Source organism: Ambystoma mexicanum, chromosome 8 (genome assembly GCF_040938575.1).
Source record: "Ambystoma mexicanum isolate Mex_15411 chromosome 8, UKY_AmexF1_1, whole genome shotgun sequence".
In the NCBI taxonomy this organism is placed as follows: Eukaryota; Metazoa; Chordata; class Amphibia; order Caudata; family Ambystomatidae; genus Ambystoma; species Ambystoma mexicanum.
In genome coordinates this window covers 308,425,572-308,445,992 of record NC_090929.1, presented here as the reverse complement: position 1 = coordinate 308,445,992, position 20,421 = coordinate 308,425,572, and the positions used below count along the sequence as shown (strand labels likewise).

Here is a 20,421-nt window from a genome sequence, read left to right as displayed (position 1 = left end):
CATACCATTCCCCTTAAGGGTGTAGCTTCCCCTCCTCTGTGAAGAAGATGTACACTATCATCAACGAGGGATGTTTGACTTTTCTCATTCCTGAGACTTTAGGTGCCGCTTCAGAGGATTGAACCCTTTTGGATATAGTCTTCTCCCAGTTCCAGACAGGTGATTCTTTGATGTCGTTGAAGGTTTCTCACAACCACAGGGGAAAATAGTTTTTTTGAGGTACTCTGATTTGAAGGAGGATTTTGGAGCTCTGAGAAAGTTGGTACCAATAATCGCTTCCTCGGGGAGACCGGGCATCATCATTTTCATAGGCGTGGGTTGGTCTCTGACCCTTAAAAGCATAGGGACTTTGTGATAGATCTCAACATCATCGTGGACACATGTGATCCTGATGGCTTGTTCTCCCAGAATGTTTTTGAAGAGCATTAGGTTAGCTCATATGGCAGTTTCTTTCCTCCCTGAGTCAATAAGGGTTTTAGCCCAGACTCCATTAACTCGGACATCTTGACTCTGGAAGGGCTGTGGTGCACAATAGCAGACCTCAATCTTTTCTGGATCATCCTCCAATTCCCCCTCATTCCAGCTCCACTGTTCTGCCGCTATCCACCCTATTTACATAGATTCCTCAGGGATGTTTTTGGGATAGAATCGGACAACATGCCCGTTTTCTCCAGAGGAGAAGCAGATGGGAGAAATGGGAAAGGGTGGCTTTCCTCGTCCCATCTCCTCTCTATGGGGTGGTCTGGCTGTCATTATTGGCATGGATGGGTTTCTTTTAGTGACTTCATCCTTGGGTAGGGCTTCTTGAGGGTACATTCTCTCGAGTCTATGGGGTTTTTCTGGGAGGTGGTCTAAAGTCTCTTCTTGATTCTATGGCTTGCATTCTTAAGATATTTGGTGGCCTCATAATGTGCCTCTGCAATCTGGATAGCAGTTTCCAGGGAGGGTTGTTCTAATATACCTCGCTGGATAGATGGGGTAGGGCACTCACAAACTGCTCTAAGGCAAGGGCTTCCAGAACTTCCAATAAGGTCGTTCTCCCAAGCCACTGGGTAACAACATTTGGTAACCAGCCTGCTAGTTCTAGGTGGCTTTCATTCAGAAGTAGTTGAAGATTACAAAATGTTAGCAGATAAAAAGCCTGTGTCTGCCCTACCCAACCTAACAGGGCCCTTTTTTATTCAGAGAAAGAGGTCGTCCCTTGGGGATTTGTATTTTGGTATAAAGCTTGTATTTCTCCCTTTCATAATTGGGCCAGAAAACAGACCTTTATATTTTCATCCCAATTAAATTGGGCTGCTATCCGTTAAAAATGTATAAAGAATGCCCCCGATTCCAAGAGGACCGCCAGAGTGTGAGGAAGCATTTTATCGAGCTCTGTACCAGGCCCATTGAAGCAAATAACAAAAGAAAAGGGAAGAAAACTGGCCAAATAATGCACTGGACTGATTGAGGGTTGTCCTCCCCACCCCTGGAGTGTATTTGAATGGGGTATGATAAGCAGAGGCGATTTGGAGTACCTCAATCCATAGAGGAGGATTGTAGCAGTGGGACCGCGAGCTGGAGGTAGCTGGAAGCTGTGACAAACATGGGGTACTCAAGACGGGGGTGCATCCGTAGGGAATCAGTGACAGGGACCAAAAGGAGTATGCCCCCAACAATGCTGCTTCCAAAGGTCTGCTCCACGCCATCGCCGGTAATCAGTGGGAGACTTGATACAGACACTGGTGATTGCAAGTGCAGTGAGAGGTTTTCCACTGCCACGACCTCCAAGTTGGTTAGGATGGGAAATAATGCTTGACTCTAATGTGGAAGCATAATGAAGTGAGGTGAGGCCCGAGACCGTATGATCCAGGCAGGGAAGGAGAGCCTCACAACGCAGGGATGCCACAGGTGGTTATGGCCCCTGCCCTCCTCCTACAGGAAATACGCAGAGCGATCTGCATTGGACCAATCACTCAATTGGAGAGGCACAGAAGTGGGGTTTAAGCCCCTGAGGGTTCAAGGTGATTCTTGCCTTTTCGAGAACATAACACTTGGTCAGAGCGCCCCCGAATGGGACGGTGAAAGCACTCTGGGGCTTGCATAATCCCCTCCATGCCAGGATCAAAAGGGAAGGTGACCCCTGCGAAAAAGGGTGTGGTTCGGGGCGTAAAGGAGGGCCAATTAGAGAAGTGTTGGCAACAACATTCTGCAGAGAACCCTACAGGTGAGTGTGAGAGTCTCTGTAGAAGGGAGGAGGAACCTGGAGAAAGCAGGGACATGACACTGAATAAGGAGGACCTGTCTGCTAGCCTTTGAGGAATGGAAGAAAGGATGACAGTGACATTGCAGGATCAGACTGTGAGTCTCAAGAACGATCTAAAGAACTCCCTGAGGGAGATTAGAGAAGACATGAAGGCTTTGGGGAACAGAGTGGATACCATGGTGCAAGGTATAGCAGTGGTCTCTAACGAAGTAAAACAGAACTCAGAACTGTTGGAACAAATCTCAAGGGCTACACACAATCTGGAAATCCAAACAGAAGATTTGGAGAATCGCTCTCAGAGATCAAACATCAGGATACAAATATTGGCTGAAACAACCACTGATGCCAACTTAAAAACTGTAACACAACAATGCTTTGAAAATGTGTTGTTGGACATTGTACCGGAAGACATCCGTATAAACCAAATTCACAGGGTAGGTCCAAGGACATCCGGACAGGGAGACAGACCCTGTGATGTTTTGGCTGTGCTTGCGTCATACGAAGTTAAGGAAGGACTAGTCAAGGTGGCTCGTGGACAGGTGGACATTACAGTCAATGGATCAAAGGTATTACTTTTTCAAGACCTGGCTGCAACTAAGCCACAGAAAAGGAGAGCGATGGGGCCAGTCACTAGGGCCCTGTCAGACAAAATGATTCCCTACAAATTGACATTTCCTTTTGGCATTCTGTTCTCTTGGGATGGAAAACAGCATAGGGCTACCACATGTTCGGAAGGCCTTTACATCTTAGGTTTGGAAGAAGACGACGTGGTAACAAGAGAGGAGTGACAGGGCCCCTTCGGGCAAGGAAGGAGAACTTGGGAATCGTCCGGGCCGATAGGGAGGAGAGGAGAGAATGTAAAATGGCCCCCCACCATACCACGAGGAGATGGTAAATGCTGACGCGGTCGGAAGAGGTTTACTCATGGAATAAGGAGGTTTGCTCATGGAACATGTACAGAATAACAGTGTATAATACCATTTTGTTTTGGGGGTGGGGGGACTAAAGTGACTGGGACACGAAAGGATGCTGGACTTGGTCAGTGAAGGAGCAGGTTGGGCTGGAATCAAGTCATTTGTTTGGTGTTGGAATCTTTTGACAGGTTAGTTCTCTCACAGTTAGTACTGTGTTTGAACATGGGCCAGTTACCAAGATGTATTGGAATGAGTCATAGGATACCAGGCCCAGATCCGGAGAGGGAGGGGTGGGGAGTAGGGAGGGAAAATGGGTTGGTTACAGGGAAGTGGGAGGGTTGGGAAGAGGAAATATCACAGTTATACAGAATAAGGTTTAATTGGCTTAATCAAACATATAGATTACAAAGACACCATTTCATATAAAGCTATGGACGCTGTAAGAATATTATCCCATAACATACAGGGATTGAATACCCTGACGCAGAGAAAAAAGCTGGAGATGCAGATAAGAAGGGGATTGATGGATATATTTATGCTCCAAGAAGCCCATATTAGAAAAGCAGACAAATCTAAATTTCGAATGAGACACTTTTCGCTATATAACAGTGCCCATAGGAATAACCTCAAGGTTTGTGCCTCTCCCCCACCCTTTATAATGCCTACACAAAACTTATCTTCCCAGCATTAGATGCCATGGGAGTAATATATACTAACTTTGCGGATGATACACAGATAATTCATTTCAATCTCTGGCAATCAAGAACAGGAATCTATACTTATAAACAAACATATCAACTCACTCGCCTCATCCACTGCCTACACAGCTAAACTCGTTGCCCTTAGTCGACAATGGGCCTCATTACACGGAAGGAGGTAATGGTTAACAAATCCGTTAATGGTAACGGTGGCCGTTAACCATTACCGCCTTACTACGAGGTCCCTTAGCGGGTTGGTGTTTTAACGCCTGCTTTTTGCAGGCGTTAAAAACCAACCCGCTAAGGGACCTCAGAGCTAATTACGGCACCGCAAAATTGCGGTGCCGTAATTAGCGCCTTCCCCATTCCCATAGAGCCCTATGGGGCAGAAATGGGAATGGGGAAGGGCAATGGCGGAAGGGGGATTTACCGCCCCACGAACCTTGGAATGGGGCGGTAAATCCCCTTTCCGCCAAGGCGGTGCCGGTAATTTACCGGCATGGTCCAGGGTGCTTCCGTGTAATGAGGCCGTCTGTCTTACTCCTCAGAACTGCATCAAATTAGCAAGAGCCCTCATTATGTCCAAGCTAGACTATTGTAACATACTCCTGCTAAGCACTACCAAGAAAAATCTAGCAAAACTACAACTACTGCAAAACAAAGCACTAAGAGCAGCATTGGGCATCAAAAAAAAGAGATCACATATCACATACAAAGAGGGAGGTACATTGGCTACCTATATAAGCCAGAATATTACACAAAACACTCACCACTACACATAAATGTATCACCCAAAACGCCCCAATATATCTAAACCAATGCCTCACTCGCAAAACATCTACTAGATCCCTCAGATCTAACTCCAGCACGCATATACTCATCCCTGCTTCAATTACACAAGAACGGGTATCTCCAGCTTCCCTGTAGCAGCGCCTAGATTCTGGAACTCACTCCCCTCCAACATAAGTAATGAGCCTTACCACGCTGATTTCAAGAAACTACTCAAAACCTGGCGTTTCAATAAATTCTAACCCTCCTGCCTATCATGATGTATCGAATAACTGTAAGCATATAACATTGTCAACCCAGAATGTATGTCTGTAACCACAATGTCAAATGCCATTACCTGACTCTCTCTCCTTGTGACCAGAAAGCTTTATTTAATCTTTGCAAGCTACGCTGTGACACCTGTGGTTTGGGCGTATAATCAAATGCAATAAATAAAATAAATAAATATAGAATGCTAGCCTCCCGGTTCATATTGTTGTAATTGTAGTACATTAAAGAAAAACCAGTACAGAATAAAATAAGAGGGAAAATTCCCAAGTTTCGTATCCACCTCTTGGTAAAGTAAAATAAGTTATTAGTAGCACTGAAAAGCGTATGGAAAAACTTCAGGCAGTAGCCAAAAATCACATCACTGTTCCCATTAACATAAAGGGAAAATAGGAGACAGCATGTAAGAACAAAGTGCGAACAAACACAAGAAACTGCTCTCGACTCTTTCATACCTGAAAGATGTCCACTTGGGCTAATGTCACCTGTGTAAATCATCTGTTTTCTTAGATCATTTTTTTCTATTTTGCCACAGGTATATATTCCACTTTTTTACACTTTCATAACTGGCTCACCCCTTCGCATTTTTGTGCTATTATACAGGTACCCTTTGTGGGAGTGCCTCTGCCATCGTAAAGGTGTTATTTTAGATTATTCCTGATCGACATGGGCATCCCTGTTCTTCAAATGAATACACTCCTTTCACTTTATTTAATACCTATGCTTCTTTGAATGTTTCAACATTGACCAAACTCTGTGGCGAGAAGAGCCTTCGCTTGGCCATTTTGGCTGTGGCAAAAGGAGATCCTACCTACTTTTTTTGTTTAACTTGTTTGATTGGAGCACCTCTGAGAAAAGTTTTAATACATGCTTGGACATAACGCTTAGAAACCTTTGCACCCCGCCTTGTACATCTGCTTACCAGCAATAATTTTGTCACAGTTAGCATATCAGAAACGTTTCAAAGGGCAGTGTAATGGTATCTGGTCCCTGGTCACCTAGAGAAAAGAATCCCCTGGATCAACAAACATGATTATTGGTTACGACCAATACCAGCAGCTTCACGTCGAGAGCAACCCTAGAAGACAGGGAAGATGGTCCACTGCCTACCTGGAAGACAGCCTACTGAAGAGATCTGAAGGCAGTTTGACCATGCCTTCTGACTTTTCAGAAAACATCGAAAAAAAGATGCTGCTGACATGGTAGCAAACACAGACTTGAAAAGGAAGCAAGGACAGCTCTATGGCCAACGGTCTGAGTGGAACTATCCCCTTTTCTTAGGGATATGGTCTATCCAGTGCAGTGTTTAAAGAGATTTGCAGAAAACACACTGGGCCTCATTACAAGGTTGGAGGTAGCCATGGCGCTATTAGCGCCATGGCTACCCTCTTACCGCATACCGGGTCCGGGTTCTCAGTATGGGGACTTACCGGGTCATTCCAACCTTGAAGGACCCGGTAAGTCCCCATTCTGAAAACCATTTCCCATTCCCATTCGAGCCCCCATAGGGCTCAATGGGAATGGGGAAGGAGCTATTAACGGGCCCGCTATTTGCGGGCCCGTTAATAGCTCCCTGGTCCCTTAGTGGCTCCCGCTAAGGGCAGCTGGTAAAACCAGCCGGCCTTAGTGGGACCCGCTAAGGGACCTCAGAATGCGCAGTAAGGGGTTAACAGCACCTGCATCCTTACTGGTGCCGTTAACCCCTTACCGCAGCACTCGTAATGAGGCCCACTGTCTCTACCCTGGATCTGCTTGCTTCTATGTAAAATGCATTGTTACTTCTGTTTTGTAAATGGGCCTCATTCCGAGTAGGGTGCAAAGGGATACCGGGAACCGTTAAGGACATCGCCGCCGGTAATCCCTTTGCACCCTATTCCGAGGTCGCTTTGCGGGTCCCGCTAAGGCCGCCTGGTTTCACCAGGCGGCCTTAGCGGGAGCCGCAAAGGGTCAAGGGAGCAAATAACGGTACCACAAATTGCGGTACCATTATTTGCACCTTCCCCATTCCCTTTGAGCCCTATGGGGGCTCAAATGGGGATGGGGAATGGTATTTTCAATGGGGACTTACCAGTCCCGCAAAGGTCCGACTAGACCGGTAAATCCCCATTGAATGAGGGCGGACTCGGTACCGTTATTGGAGGCAGCCATGGCGCTACTAGCGCCATGGCTACCTCCAATCTCAGAATGAGGCCCAATGTGTCCAGATTCACTGACTTTACAGTTAGATGCTTTGACCATTAAGTGGCCAGAAGGAATGCAGTATCATTTCTTTGCTTTCCATCTCATTCTCAAGGGACTGTTTAAGCATAAGGCACGGACAAAATGTGTTTTTTCTAACTGGTCCCATAGAAGTGGCACTGCTCAAAATGTGCACAGACATGATTAGTTAAATGTAATGTACCCTTTACTGGTGTACATGGGAACTACCCACTTATTTTCTGTTTTGCAAAATAAAAATAAAAATGTCTGAAAGTGAACTTAAACAAGCATATGAGATACTTCAGAATAAATCAAACGTAAAGAAGGGAAGTGTTTGTGTTTATTTATAGATTGACTAGCATCCATGCCATATTGCTCATATTTCGCTTCATATAATAAAATTGCAAAATGGTTTCGACTTTCAAAGACATGGCACATTTTCTATATTGTGAGATATACAGAATTTCTTCCAGAAAACGAACCTTCGCATGGAGTTGTCACTTAGGTCAGAACCATTTGCCCAAACTGGGACAGAGTCATCGATCTGACACTTCAAACACATGGTGATTTATCATCTACATTTAGAACACAACACGCCTGCGTAATAAAAGTCACTTATACAAGTTCTACTTACCTTGGTATCAGTTGGGGTGCTTATAGCAACCGCTGCAGAATCGTTTGCAGCATCTGTGATTTAACCCAATTTAATTATGGAACTTTTGAAAGAAAGCACAACTACCTAACACTTTTGGGATATTAGGAACTGGTTATCTGCGCCTGTTATCAATTACTGTTTACTAACATGGTTTTACCTCATGTTTTCATTTCAGATTGAGTCTTAAAATGTAAAAAAGCTGTTGTGATGTCACTTCCTGTGACGCCCTTAGAGTCAAGGGACATGTGTGTGATATTCTTCACTCTATTCTTATGATTTTGGAAACATTATTGTGCTGGCTATTTGTACAGTATTCATAACATATATGAACATTTTTTTTTAATAGTAAACCATGAACTTCGCATCGAACTCCGAGATTTTGAAAACCAATTCTCCTTTGCCAATTACAAATTGTTCAAAGTGGCACCGGAATCTGCCAAGTACAGATTGACGCTTGGGAGTTTTTCTGCTGGTAACGCAGGTGAGGAATTCCACAGTATCTGTTGGACACATGAGATGTCATAATGAAGAACGTTATTGGTCTTACAGCGCCGAACCACTAGAGAAACCCTAGCCCACACTTCATCATTAGCTGCATTTATAAAATAGCTTGCTCCACTTGTCGTTTGTGTGTGTCTGTATGCACACTTGTCAACCCACTACCCTGTAGTTAACAAAGGGCTGCGCAAGGTGAACGATGGGTTGGATGCGGTCACATGGGGCTCTTTTAGCTCTCATTCCTATTAATCCATCAGGCATGTTCCCAGTACTTGAACGTGCTTTGGATCCCTGACCTTCACATGGGCTGAGGTCAACATCGTACCCACGTGGACACATTGAGTTCAATGCAATTTTTACATTTAAACCTCCATTTGGACAGTGTGTTAAAAAAATAGAAATGCTCATCTAAAGTAGGACCGTGTGGGGACGTCACGTGATCGCGGCAGCACGGTCTCGTGAGATCTCGGCACAATGAGATCTCGCGGACCCGCGCCCCGCGCCCGCGAGAGAACGTTGCAGCGTGAAGTTGGCGGAGGGCCAGACTACTGGTCTGGTGACAGCGCTGCTCCTGATAAGGAGCCACCATAACTAGGGCCCAGAGGAGCCCATGCAGCCAGCTTCCAGGGCATAAGTCCAATGCCACAGGAGGTCTCCTGGGGGCCCTGGAAGCTTACAGCGTGCCATCCATGTGCACATCCTGCCTCCAGTGAAGTAACAGGGAGGCCATGACTGAACTGTGAGTAGTTGCCCCTGCCCTGCATATGGACAATCCATGCCCATCCTGTTATGTCCTTTTTTTAAAAAATATGTTTATTTTTGAACAAGGCAGGAAAACATTACATTCACTTGTGGTCAACATTCAGTATGCATTATTACACGAGAGTACTGCTTCCCCCCCTCCCGAGTTCATCTCGTAGTTCATTCCCCTTCCTCCTGTTCCTGTCCCTGTGGGGTGGGCCAGCTCTCCAGCAACCTCCTGGCCAGCTGAGGTTTGTATGTTAATGCTGGAAAGTCTCGATCAAATTCGAGGACCGGGTTCCAAATGTTCTGGAAGCGGTGGAGGAGGCCTGCTCTGGCCGCGGTCACCTTCTCTGCGATGAGTACATCCCACAGTTTCACCCACCACAAGGGCAGGAGTGGGCCTTCCACCGATTTCCATGTGCGGCCCACCACTATTCTACCCGCCAATATGCATTGGGACAGCAGTTTAGCTTTAGGGCCTGTGCGTGGGTAAATCCCTGGGACCGGGGCGCCCAAGAGAATAGGTTTGGGCTCTAGTGGGAGTGTAATGTGCGTGATTTCTGCAATCACCCCTAGGCATTCTTTCCAGAAGTTCTGGGCCTTGGGACAAGTCCACCACATGTGGAAAAAGGATCCTACTTGTCCACATCGTCTCCAGCAGGCCGGGTCCATCAAATGATTCATGTGGTGCAGTCTTAAAGGGGGGTAGTACCAGCATAGTAAGATTTTGTGGGCGCATTCTCTATTTGTAACACAGTGGATGCTGATTGGGTGTGGGTCCAGATGACCACCCAGGCTTGGTCCTCTATGGGGCGTCCCAGGTCCGCCTCCCACTGTGCCATTGCCCGGGATTTGGAGGTAAGACAGTCTTTTTGGAGAAGCTTATTGATATTGAGATCTTACCTCGGAGTGGAAGGTCTTTGAGAGTAAGTTCTATGGGTGTGGGAAGGCGGGTTGCTGCTTGGCGTATCTGTGAGTGGGAACACCAGCGCCGCAGTTGGAGGTAAGTGAACCTGTCCGTTTCTTGAAGGTGGAAGCTATCTTTACATTGTTCGTACGAGAGTGGTTGTCCTCCCTCGAAGAGTTGTCCTATGGTCTCTAGTCCTCCCACGATCCAGTTTTTGAAGTTTTTGGGAGCTGTTCCCGGGGAAAAGGCAGGGTTCAGGAAGACCGGGGATGAGGGGTTAAGTCCCCTTGGGATTTTCTTCTGCTTCAGCGTCTTATCCCATATGGCCACAGTGTGCCTGGGGGTCAGTAATAGCACTTGTCATGGTCGTCTGGCCGCCGTTGAGATGTGGGGAAGGAAGCGTAGGGGAAGGGATAGGCGCGATTGTTCCATGTCCAACCATCTAGGGCGATTGTTAATTGTTTGCAATGCTTGGGTGCACGCTAGTTGGGCTGCTATCTGGTATTTCTGGAGGTCAGGGACCCCCTGGCCGCCAAGTCTTGCATTCCCCATCATCGAGTCTCTTGGTATTCTGGCTTTTTACCCCCTCCAGATAAATTGCAGCATTTTCCTCTGTAGGTTCTGAAGTGCATGGTTTGGGATCATCACTGGGAGGGCTGAACATGTATACAGAAATCTTGCAAGCAGGTTCATTTTACATGCTGTGATCCTGCCCATCAGGGAGATCTCCTGGGATGCCCAGTGCTTCAGGTCGGACTCCAGTTCTCAGAAAAGCGGATGGAAGTTCATGGGGTAGGCATCTGTCGGTTTAGCCGGAATATGGAACCCCAAGTAGTTGATAGCCTTCGTTTTCCATTGGATCAGGCACATTGGAATTAGGTTTTCTTGCTCTCTCACTGAAATCCCTATTCCCAGCGCTGCTGATTTATTGAAGTTAATAGTGAAGCCCGTGACCCTTCCATAGTTGTTTAGTTCAGCCAAGGCGTGTGCCAAGGAGCTGCGGGGGTCAGTGATAGTTAAAAGGACATTGTCCGCGTAGAAGGCCAGTTTATGGTGCGAGGGTCCTACCTGGAGACCCTTAATTGAGTGGTTCAGCCTAATCCTTTGGGCGAAGGGCTCCATGATCAAGGCAAATAGGAGTGGGGACAGTGGACATCCCTGTCTCGTTCCGCAGGTCAGCGGTATGGTGGCCATGAGATTGCCATTGATTCTAAGTAGGGTTCTGGGTGCTTTGTAGTTGGCTAAAATCATTGTGCGGAATTCCGGCCCAAATCCAAATGACTCTAGGGTAAGCCCCATAAATGTCCAGTCCACCTTATCAAACGCCTTGGTTGCATTCAGTGCCAAGAGTGCCATCCCTCTTTCTCCACGTGTGGCTAGATCCACCAAGTTCAGAGCTCTGCGGCTATTGTCCGCCGTAGATCGGTTCTTCAGAAAGCCGCACTGGTCAGGCTGAATTATATCCGGGAGTATGTGAGCTAGTCGAGTCGGCAGAATTTTAGAGTAGATATTGGCGTCAATGTTGAGGAGGGCGATGGGTCTATATGAGGCTGGACATCTCGGGTCGCCTCCAGGTTTGGGGAGCAGGATGGTGATTGACTCTTGCATGGAGGGGGTTATCATGCCGGTCTCTCTAAAAGAGTTGAACAGCTGTACCAGTGGGGTGAGTAGTTGGTGCTTGAAAACCCTGTGGAACCTGGCTGTGTAGCCATCTGGGCCTGGTGCACGAGATTTAAGCAATTTTATTGCCTCATCTACCTCCTCAGTAGAGATTGATGCGTACAGGAGGTCTCGCGTGGCATCCGGTATTCGAGGAAGTGCTGCTTTGCGAAGATATTCCCTTTGTTCGCCCACGTCCCGTGTTGGAGCGTTCATTATCTGTTTCAGATGTTTAGCTGCCAGGCATTGTTTGTCTTGTTCTGCATATTGGATTCGACCATGTGTGTCTCGGTGCCCAATAACCATGTTGTTTCGTCTTGCTTTGGCTAGTTTGGCCACCAGTAGCTTATTTGCTTTATTGTTTTTGGCATAATAGAATTGCTTGGCCTTGGCCATTTGATGTGCTGTGTGTTCGGCATAGTGGACCTCAATCTTCTTCTGTGCTGTGCGATTGGCTCGTTGGGTTCTCGGGGACCATCCTTTTTCTTTATGAGTTTGTTCTGCCTTCCGGAGGTCATCTTCGAGGGCCAAGCGGGTTTGACGTCTGGCTTTGAGGCAGGCAATTCCCTGTGCTATTAGCTCCACCCTCACAACCGATTTCATAGCGTCCCAAGTGTTGGCAGGCGATGTGTCCGTTACAGGGTTTTCCAGAAAGAAATTCTTGATTGTGGTGGCGATCGAGTCCTTAAGCGGCATTTCGTTGAGAATTGGATCATAGAGTGTCCATCTACGTCGGACCGGGTGGGGAGGGCCCTAAATTCGGATTTCCAAGGACACTGGACCATGGTCTGATAGAATCTGTGGGCCTATGGAGACCTCGTTGGTAAACGAGAGAATTTGTGGGGAGACCAGAAGGAGATCGATCCTTGAAAATGTTCTGTGGACGTGGGAGTAGAATGAAAAGTATTTTTCGGAGGGGTGGAGAACCCTCCACTCGTCTACCACGTCCAGAGTCCTGAATAGCTGTAGTAGTGCCAAAGCTAAGGTGAAGTCCCCAGATGATGGGGGGTGGGACTTGTCTATTGTAGGGTCCGACACTCCGTTGAAGTCGCCCCCAATGATAACTTGGCCTTCTAGGAAGGAGGGGAGAGCAGCGCATAGGGCCTCGTAGAAGGCGGGTTGAGCCGAATTAGGAGCATATACCGACACAAAGGAGTATAGTTCCCCAAGTAGAAGGCATTTCACAGCCACAAACCGGCCCGCCGGGCAAAGCTTTGTGTCGAGAATGTGGGTGTCCACTCCCTTCCCAAAGAGAATGGCTGTGCCCCCTTTTTTGGAGTTCCAGATGCAATAAATTGTTTCGGGAAGAGACGGGAGCGTAGACGTCCAAAGTCGGCTGGTAATAAGTGCGTTCCCTGCAGCATGGCTACCGTCGCCCCTTCATTTTGAAGTTTTTGCAATATTGACTTGCGTTTGGCTGGGGAGTTTAGACCTCTGACATTCAGTGGCATGAAGTTCAGGGTGGAGTGGTCTGGAACGCTAGACGAGGGAGTCGTAATATATGGTGGGAGTGCGGGGGACGAGGTTGTGTCAGCCAGCTTCTCGTGGGTACTGCGGATGCGTGCTTCCCTGCCATTGAGATTTTTGCTCCAGCCTCCAACAGGGAGGTGGAGAATTAACTGGGGGGGCAGGTTTATGTGGCCAACATGGCCACGTAACTATTCATAGCCAACATGGCTAAACTTGTAGGTATCGCCTTTCAAGGATATAGATGGGTTGATCCTCGGAAGCGGGCATGGGCCGTGGGGTGGGGCCCGCCGCCCCGACCGTCGAGGTCTTCTTTCGTTTCTTATGGATGGTGAGGTTACTTTAGGTGTGGCTATTTCTTCTTTCTGAACCTCGGTACTCTGGACCAGGAGTTTGCCTTAGCAATGGGCGATTTCGGGAGGTCTGAGTCAGAGGCCCTCTCAGAGTTCAAGGGTGACCGCGCTTCACAGGGCGTCGGGTTCATTATCTTCTCAGCGTCCTCCAGGTGGCTGATTCTTCTTTGAGTGCCTTTGTAGGAGAACTGTAGGGCCGTGGGGAAGAGCCATCGATAACAAATTTGTTGGTCTTGTAGAAAGACAGCTGGGGGTCGAAGGGCTCGTCTTTTCTGGAGAGTGAGGATGGATAAATCTTGGTAAATTTGGATGGGGATGCTCTGAAAAGTTATTTAATCACAAGAGCGACTGATTGCAGAAATGGCTTCCTTTGTCGTGAAGAAGTGCACTCTGGTAATGATTTTGGTGGAGAGTCCGTTTCCACTCCCTGGCGAGGGCGCATCCTGTGAGTGCGGTCCAGGAGGAGTTGTGACTTATCGAAATCCGGTAGAAGAGCTTGGAATAGGACCCGCACATATTCCGCCAGGTTTCTATCCGGAACTGAGGTTGGAACGCCTTGGATGCGCAGGTTGTTGCATCAGGCCCTGTTTTCTAGGTCTTCTTGTTTAAATTCTAATATTTCACATTTATCCTGGAGGAGTTTGATTGAGCGCTGAAACTCTGCAAGGGACGATGCTTGGTCCTGTATCCGGTCTTCTAATTCTCTCTATACGGCATCTGTTACCCTTTGGTCGGTGTTTTCCAGTTTGGTAGACAATTCCAGCATACATGTCTGAATTCTGATTTAATATCCGCCATGAAAGCCGTAATATCATTTTTCTTAGCGAGAGTACCCTTATCCTCTGGGGCTGCTAGAGGGGTGGAACCAGGGGATTCTTGTTTTTAGACTTATCCGTCGCCGTCAGCATTGTTGCATTGTCTGCGTTTTTGCCGGTCTTGGCTTGTTTGGACATCTCGTTCCCCTGGGCAAGATGGGGCTTCTGTGTACCCCGAAGTAGAGGGGAAGATTAGGCGGTGTTAGGGGCCAAAGAGTCACAGTGGTTGAATGGGGGGTTGCAGAAGGTGGGCCGGGGTGCCCCAGCAAGATGGGAGGATCTTTTTGTGTGTCAGGTAGGCAAGGGGGCAGTTGTATCTGGTGCGCACCCAGCAAGTCCCTGAAGTCCCGCTTTGCTGCGGGAGACTCTGCTGCTGTGTACTCTCTGCACCTTTTAGATTGCCTGGACTTACCTGGATTTTTACTTCACTACATCTCCCAGAAGGCTTTGCCCTGATTTAGAGGTGGGACTATTTAAGGGAGGCAGCGCGCACACCACGCGCGCGCACCCAGCAAGTCCCTGAAGTCCCGCCTTGCCGCGGGAGACTCTGCTGCTGTGTACTCTGTGCACCTTTTAGATTGCCTGGACTTACCTGGACTACATCTCCCAGAAGGTGAACACTATAACGGACATTATATATAGCACTTAGAGTGCTACTGGATTATTCCATTAACTCGCATTTCTCTTTTTCTTAGGCTTTGCCCTGATTTAGAGGCGGGACTATTTAAGGGAGGCTGCGTGCGCAATGCGCGCGCACCCAACAAGTCCCTGAAGTCCCGCTTTGCCGCGGGAGACTCTGCTGCTGTGTAGTCTCTGCACCTTTTAGATTGCCTGGACTTACCTGGATTTTTACTTCACTACATCTCCCAGAAGGTGAACACTATAACGGACATTATATATAGCACTTACAGTGCTACTGGATTATTCCATTAACTCGCATTTCTCTTTTTCTTAGGCTTTGCCCTGATTTAGAGGCGGGACTATTTAAGGGAGGCTGCGCGCGCACCCAGCAAGTCCCTGAAGTCCCGCTTTGCCGCTTCGCTGCGTTCGTCGCGGTAAGTGGTGAAGGTCTGTTTGTTTATTAGCAGTACATTTTCCATCTTCCTTATAGTGTCCATCCTGTATTTCTTGAATCCTTTACAAAATGAAACGAGGTATAACCTCCTTAAAATCCGGAATGCCTGTTGTAACCACGCTACACAGTTCCAATGGTACGAGCCTTTCCCATAACTCATCACCTACATTAACAAAAAAAACTCGTTTAAGCTCTACCCCGCGTATAGGCACTATGAAATCTAATACAAAGAGTCGAGCCGAGCTTTTATTAGGCATGGATATTCGCCCCTTTTGCGGGGACTCTAGCTGTTTGGAAAATGCTGCATGCATCAATGGAAATCCCCCAGTAGCAGCTCATGGCCGCGCGGACAATGTATCTGCCGTTATAAAGGGCACTTCGCATGGACAAGTAACGAACATAAACACTGCTGTGGAGGGATCATCTGGACAAACAATGTTCACCAAGGCTACAGTGGAGGGACTCTCTGGTTAGACTTTAAAACCTGTGTCAACGTCCTGTGCCACAGTTACTTTTGCAAAAGAAAATGTCTCTCTTACAGATAGCATCATACTAAAAAACGTGTTAACTGGTGCTGTGGCCCCATCTGTTAAAGTATCTAACATCTCTGTTTCATCTGTAAGTGATATTTCTAGTGCTAAAACAGCTTCTATGTCTGTCTCTAAGGATATACCTGTAATTGACCTAGATACAAATGCCTCTGCTTTTTCAGCTCACACTGTCTCTGACAATTTATCTAAATCACCTATGTTATTCTCAAATATCAGTGCTGCCAGTCCGGTGGCAAATTTGTCATTTATTGCCCCAACCCCGAGAAAAGTGGGTGAAAAGGACTCTCCTGATGTTGGCTGCGTTGATACTCAGAATGTAAATATCAGTATTGCGCTTACTTCTATGAACACTGCCATTTTAGCTTTGGCTAAGTTGTTTGAAGTCCTAGTTGTAAAGGCTGAAGTCCACTCTAATCAGCTCAATCAGTTACCTGCTGAGCAACTCAAATAGATGGATAACATATCAATTATCAAAAGGTCTGTAATGTCCCAGACTCCCGCTGATGCTGCCTTATCTGTTCATACCTATCAGACTATTCCTTTCATATTAGACCCTATAATTGATTTAATAGGCAATGTAAATGAAACATCAGCCGATCAGCAGAAAAACACTCTTATTCACTTTTTGGTGCTAATATTAATCTTCCTGATGCAGTGAATTTAGGGCCCAAAAAGACTTCCTTGTTAAAAGAAAAAAAAATTTAAATATTAAAACTGTGGCCAAGCGTACTTCTCAAACCAAAGCTTTTATTAAGAAGCTCTCAACTCCTGTAACATCCACTGTTTCTGTCTCTAAATCAATAACAAAAAAATACTCCCAACAAATGCAGGCAAAAAATGCAAAGTTATCGCCTGCTTCAGCTGACCCTGTTATGGCATACAGCCCTTTAAGTAAACTGATAAGTGTGGCTGCCCAGATGTCACAAAAAACTCCCAAAAAATTAACATCTAATAGCCTCACCATTAATGCCCCCATCGCCAGCAAACCACCAGCAAATGGTTTCACTTTTAATGCTCCCATTGCCCTGGACACCCTGAATGGTGAAAACCGTCGCAAAGAGATAAGGCAAGCAGTTGATGAGTATTTGTCATCTAAATCTGTCTCTAAAAATCTGACATTTGCTCAGAGTGTAACAGCTGTTTCGCAGGAATCACCTACCCCAGTGGCTCAGAAAGCGAAAAAAACAGGTGCGTCTGATATGTCTGATTCAGGGAAAACTGGGTCCCAGGTGCCATCACAGAAGGGAGAAATTGTTACTGCCTCTAATTTTGTTGCCTCTGTTGATGTGGAAAAGATTGATACAGTCAACTCTGACCAAGTTTTTGGAGGCCTCTACTGCCTCACAAACTAAAGCTTGTAGTGTTTCTCACCCAATCCCCAATAATCTGCCACCTTTAGATAAACAGAAACCTGTGACTGCGCGATTCAAGCGCCCGGCGGTACACTCGTTGGCTCTCAGTTGTAAGCCCTTGTCTGCTAAACAATACAATCTCAATCGCGCTTCTGTGCTGTCACTATTTCGTGAGATCCCAGAGCTCGATGACATCGGCACCATAGATATTGAGCTTGTCGAGTTCCTAGACCCATCAACACGGTCCTCTGTAAATCTCTGGCTTAATTCGAGGGTTGTGGTTAATGTTATCTGGGCCGTGAAGTCCCAATTTGCAGAGCTTGGTTTTACTCTTTTGCCAACTCCTGACAGCTTACCTACAAGACATCAGGATTTACAACTAAAGCAAAATATAAATAAGACCCAAGTTCAATCTGCACAACCATGTAACTGTGACTGTCAAAGCAATCAATGTTAGCAGCTTATTCCTTCAAAATCCGCTCTCTCCCTAATCAGCTGGAATTCCAGAGGGAATCGGCACTTATTGAATAATCGTGCCTTGCAGTTGTTGGACCATGATGTAATTTTGATCAGGAATCCTGGTTGACCAGTCCGCCATCATGGAACAACTATGATGTTTTTTGGTACCTGCTGTGAAACGCCTTTTGGGGCGTCCAACTTCTGGTCTGTTAAGCAGTCATCTTGTTTAAAAATCAAACCTTGGTTCTCTCCCAACAAATTTGTACAAATGTCCAGAATTGTTGGGGAAAGTTTTTCATGTGCTGCAATTAATATCTATAGGAACCCTCTAGGTATTTCTGATGACTGTTTTATGGAATCGGTAAATAAGGCCATTGATATTGTCACTCTTGATGGGCATACAGACCTGATCTATTTAGCTGGTGACTTAAATCTACATTGTTTGGGTCCGTTTTGTCAATCTGAGCAAAAACGCCTTGTCAAGTGGTTAACTTTCACTGAATCCCGCAATCTTTACATGTTAAATGGTGCTTTTCCACAGGATACTCCACCTAGACCCACTTGGCACCGTGCTCGTAGCCAGGGGATTATTGATTTCATCTATGTCAATGCACACATGTTAAATAATGTTACAACTTTTCAAATTATTGATTCAGAAGTGAGTGACCACAATATTTTGCATACTACTTGCTGTTCGAACTCGATTACACCCAATACAAAATCCACGTGTCTTATGGTATCCTACAGGGTAAACTCAGCTAGGAATCGTCTAATGTGGTCTGAGATCTCCCTGAAAGCCTTTAGGCTATGCTATGATGCCGAATTGAAGAACAAAGCTGTTAGTGATTTCCCGTCAGATGTTGTATATTACGATATAATGCAGCTTTTTCAACCAAGCTCAACTCCACATAAACAAAAACAAATACTGCATCTACACATTTCTGACCATGAAATCAGAATTAAGAAATCTATGGTTCGGGCTGAAAAGAGGAAAGCCCTAAAGCTCCCCGCAGACTCACGATTAGCTGCCCTCACTCGCATACAAACCAAGTATAGAAATTGGGTAAGAGGCTGTGATGCTGGAAATGCATCAGAGGGACAGGGCCTCTGAATCCTTGTCCTTTACTGCTTTTTATCGTGTGTTCTGTCATGTTTTCTGCCCAGGAGTCCATGTGGGACTCCTGGCAGTGCAGCTCTCTCTTTTGGTTTGGTGAACAGACCTATGGGATACCCTTATGGCACCCATGGGTAGGGGTACAACCCTGTGCCCCTAGTGTATGTTTTTGGGCACCTGTGGGTGGCCCCAGAGCAGGGTATGGGCTGGTGGCAGCTCCATGCTGAATTTGATAGGTGCTCTGGGTGTCCTCCATTTTGGGATACCTAGACCCTGCCATTGGGATCAGTTGATTCCTGATAGAAAACAAGATGGCCCCTGTGGCCTCTTGCTTTCTATTGCCTGTTATCTTGTTTTCCCAAAGTCCTGGGAAGCCCTGACTCTGTCCCTTCCCCCTGACTGGCTGTTGGGTGGAAGTTCCATATATGGTGTTGTTGTGAAGGCCCAGCTAGACTGACTGGAGCCTTCCCAGTGACTGTATGTTGTGGGTACCTCCTGTGGGTGGGACCTGGGTGAATGGAGTGTGTGACCAATATACACTCCTTGTTGTGGTTGTCTGGTTTCTGGCATGAGAGACAAAGACTGAGACAGCCCTGCCCGAAACTGGCCTGAATGCAGTGTGTAGTGTTGAATGGCTGGGTACTTGTCCCAATCCACATTCCTTGTTGTGAGTGTCTGAAAGGGAGGAGTGTGGCCTGAATGCACTGTGTGCCTGATTGGCTGACTGACTGCATGAATGCCCTTCTGTATGATTGGCTGCTTAGTGTGTGGCAGCAGTGTGGATGGGAGGCAGAATAGGATATCTGGGGACCTCTCACCACTGGTAAGAGTTCAGGAACGTTCAGGAACGTTCAGAAGCATCCTGGAGCTGAGTCTCCACTCTAAGAGTAACTGGAACTGCTGATCCTCGACGTCCAGCTGGAAGAAGAAGACTTGCTGTGGCATTGGCTTCGACCGATCCGAAGGCTGCCGAAATCGTCGAAGGCTGACCCGAGAGAGGACCTGGTAAGGCGCCCTCTTCCCGTGCTCCGAGGGACCATCGAGCACCGCTCCATCTTCGCCGAAGCGCCCTGGAAGACAGACCCTCAAAAGGCTGAGGGGAGCCGAGGAGGCCGCCGAGGAGATCAAAGTGAAGCACGCGGACATCGCCGCCGTCGAAGTCCATTGTCGTCGACCAGGGTCCGCAGGTTTGTGTAACCGCTGGAGGCCCGTTGAAGTTGTGTTGCCCAGCCGTGGGAACCACTTGCCGCCGTGCCGCCGACGACCGGAGCCGTCCGCTCCTTTGCCTAAGAACATTCGAATCGAAGGATTCCCTCGTCCGCACCGTCGACCGCTTTATCCTGCCGGAGAAAGTCGAGGACGACCAACGCGCCGAGGAGAAACCTGCCGGTGGGTTTCCCGCCACCCGAAGATCACAAAGACTCAAACGACTCGACGCCCTTGCTGGGCCTCCGTCTCCACAATCTTTGCGGTCCAGAACTATTGTCACCGAGGTGCCCCGCACGCCTCTGCCTTGCAGGACGCCGACGCTCTGACGCCGACGAGCACCGCTCGGACGAAGCTGCCGCCTCATCCACGCCGCTCTACCCTGTTTGTCGACGGACGTTCGACGCCCCGTGCCTCCCGCTTGAAAGGGAAGGCATTCAAGAAGGGCCGT

At 47.3% G+C, this 20,421-nt stretch overlaps 1 protein-coding gene across 1 annotated transcript in view; it reads left to right on the top strand.

Annotated features, from left to right (window-relative positions):
- The window catches only part of LOC138471865 (ficolin-2-like), a 512,022-nt gene that overhangs the window by 281,337 nt on the left and 210,264 nt on the right, over positions 1–20,421 (top strand). Inside the window, exon 9 of the mRNA XM_069609724.1 lies at positions 8,117–8,251. Within this exon, the coding sequence (XP_069465825.1) occupies positions 8,117–8,251 (135 nt within the window). The remainder of the gene's footprint in view (positions 1–8,116; positions 8,252–20,421) is intronic.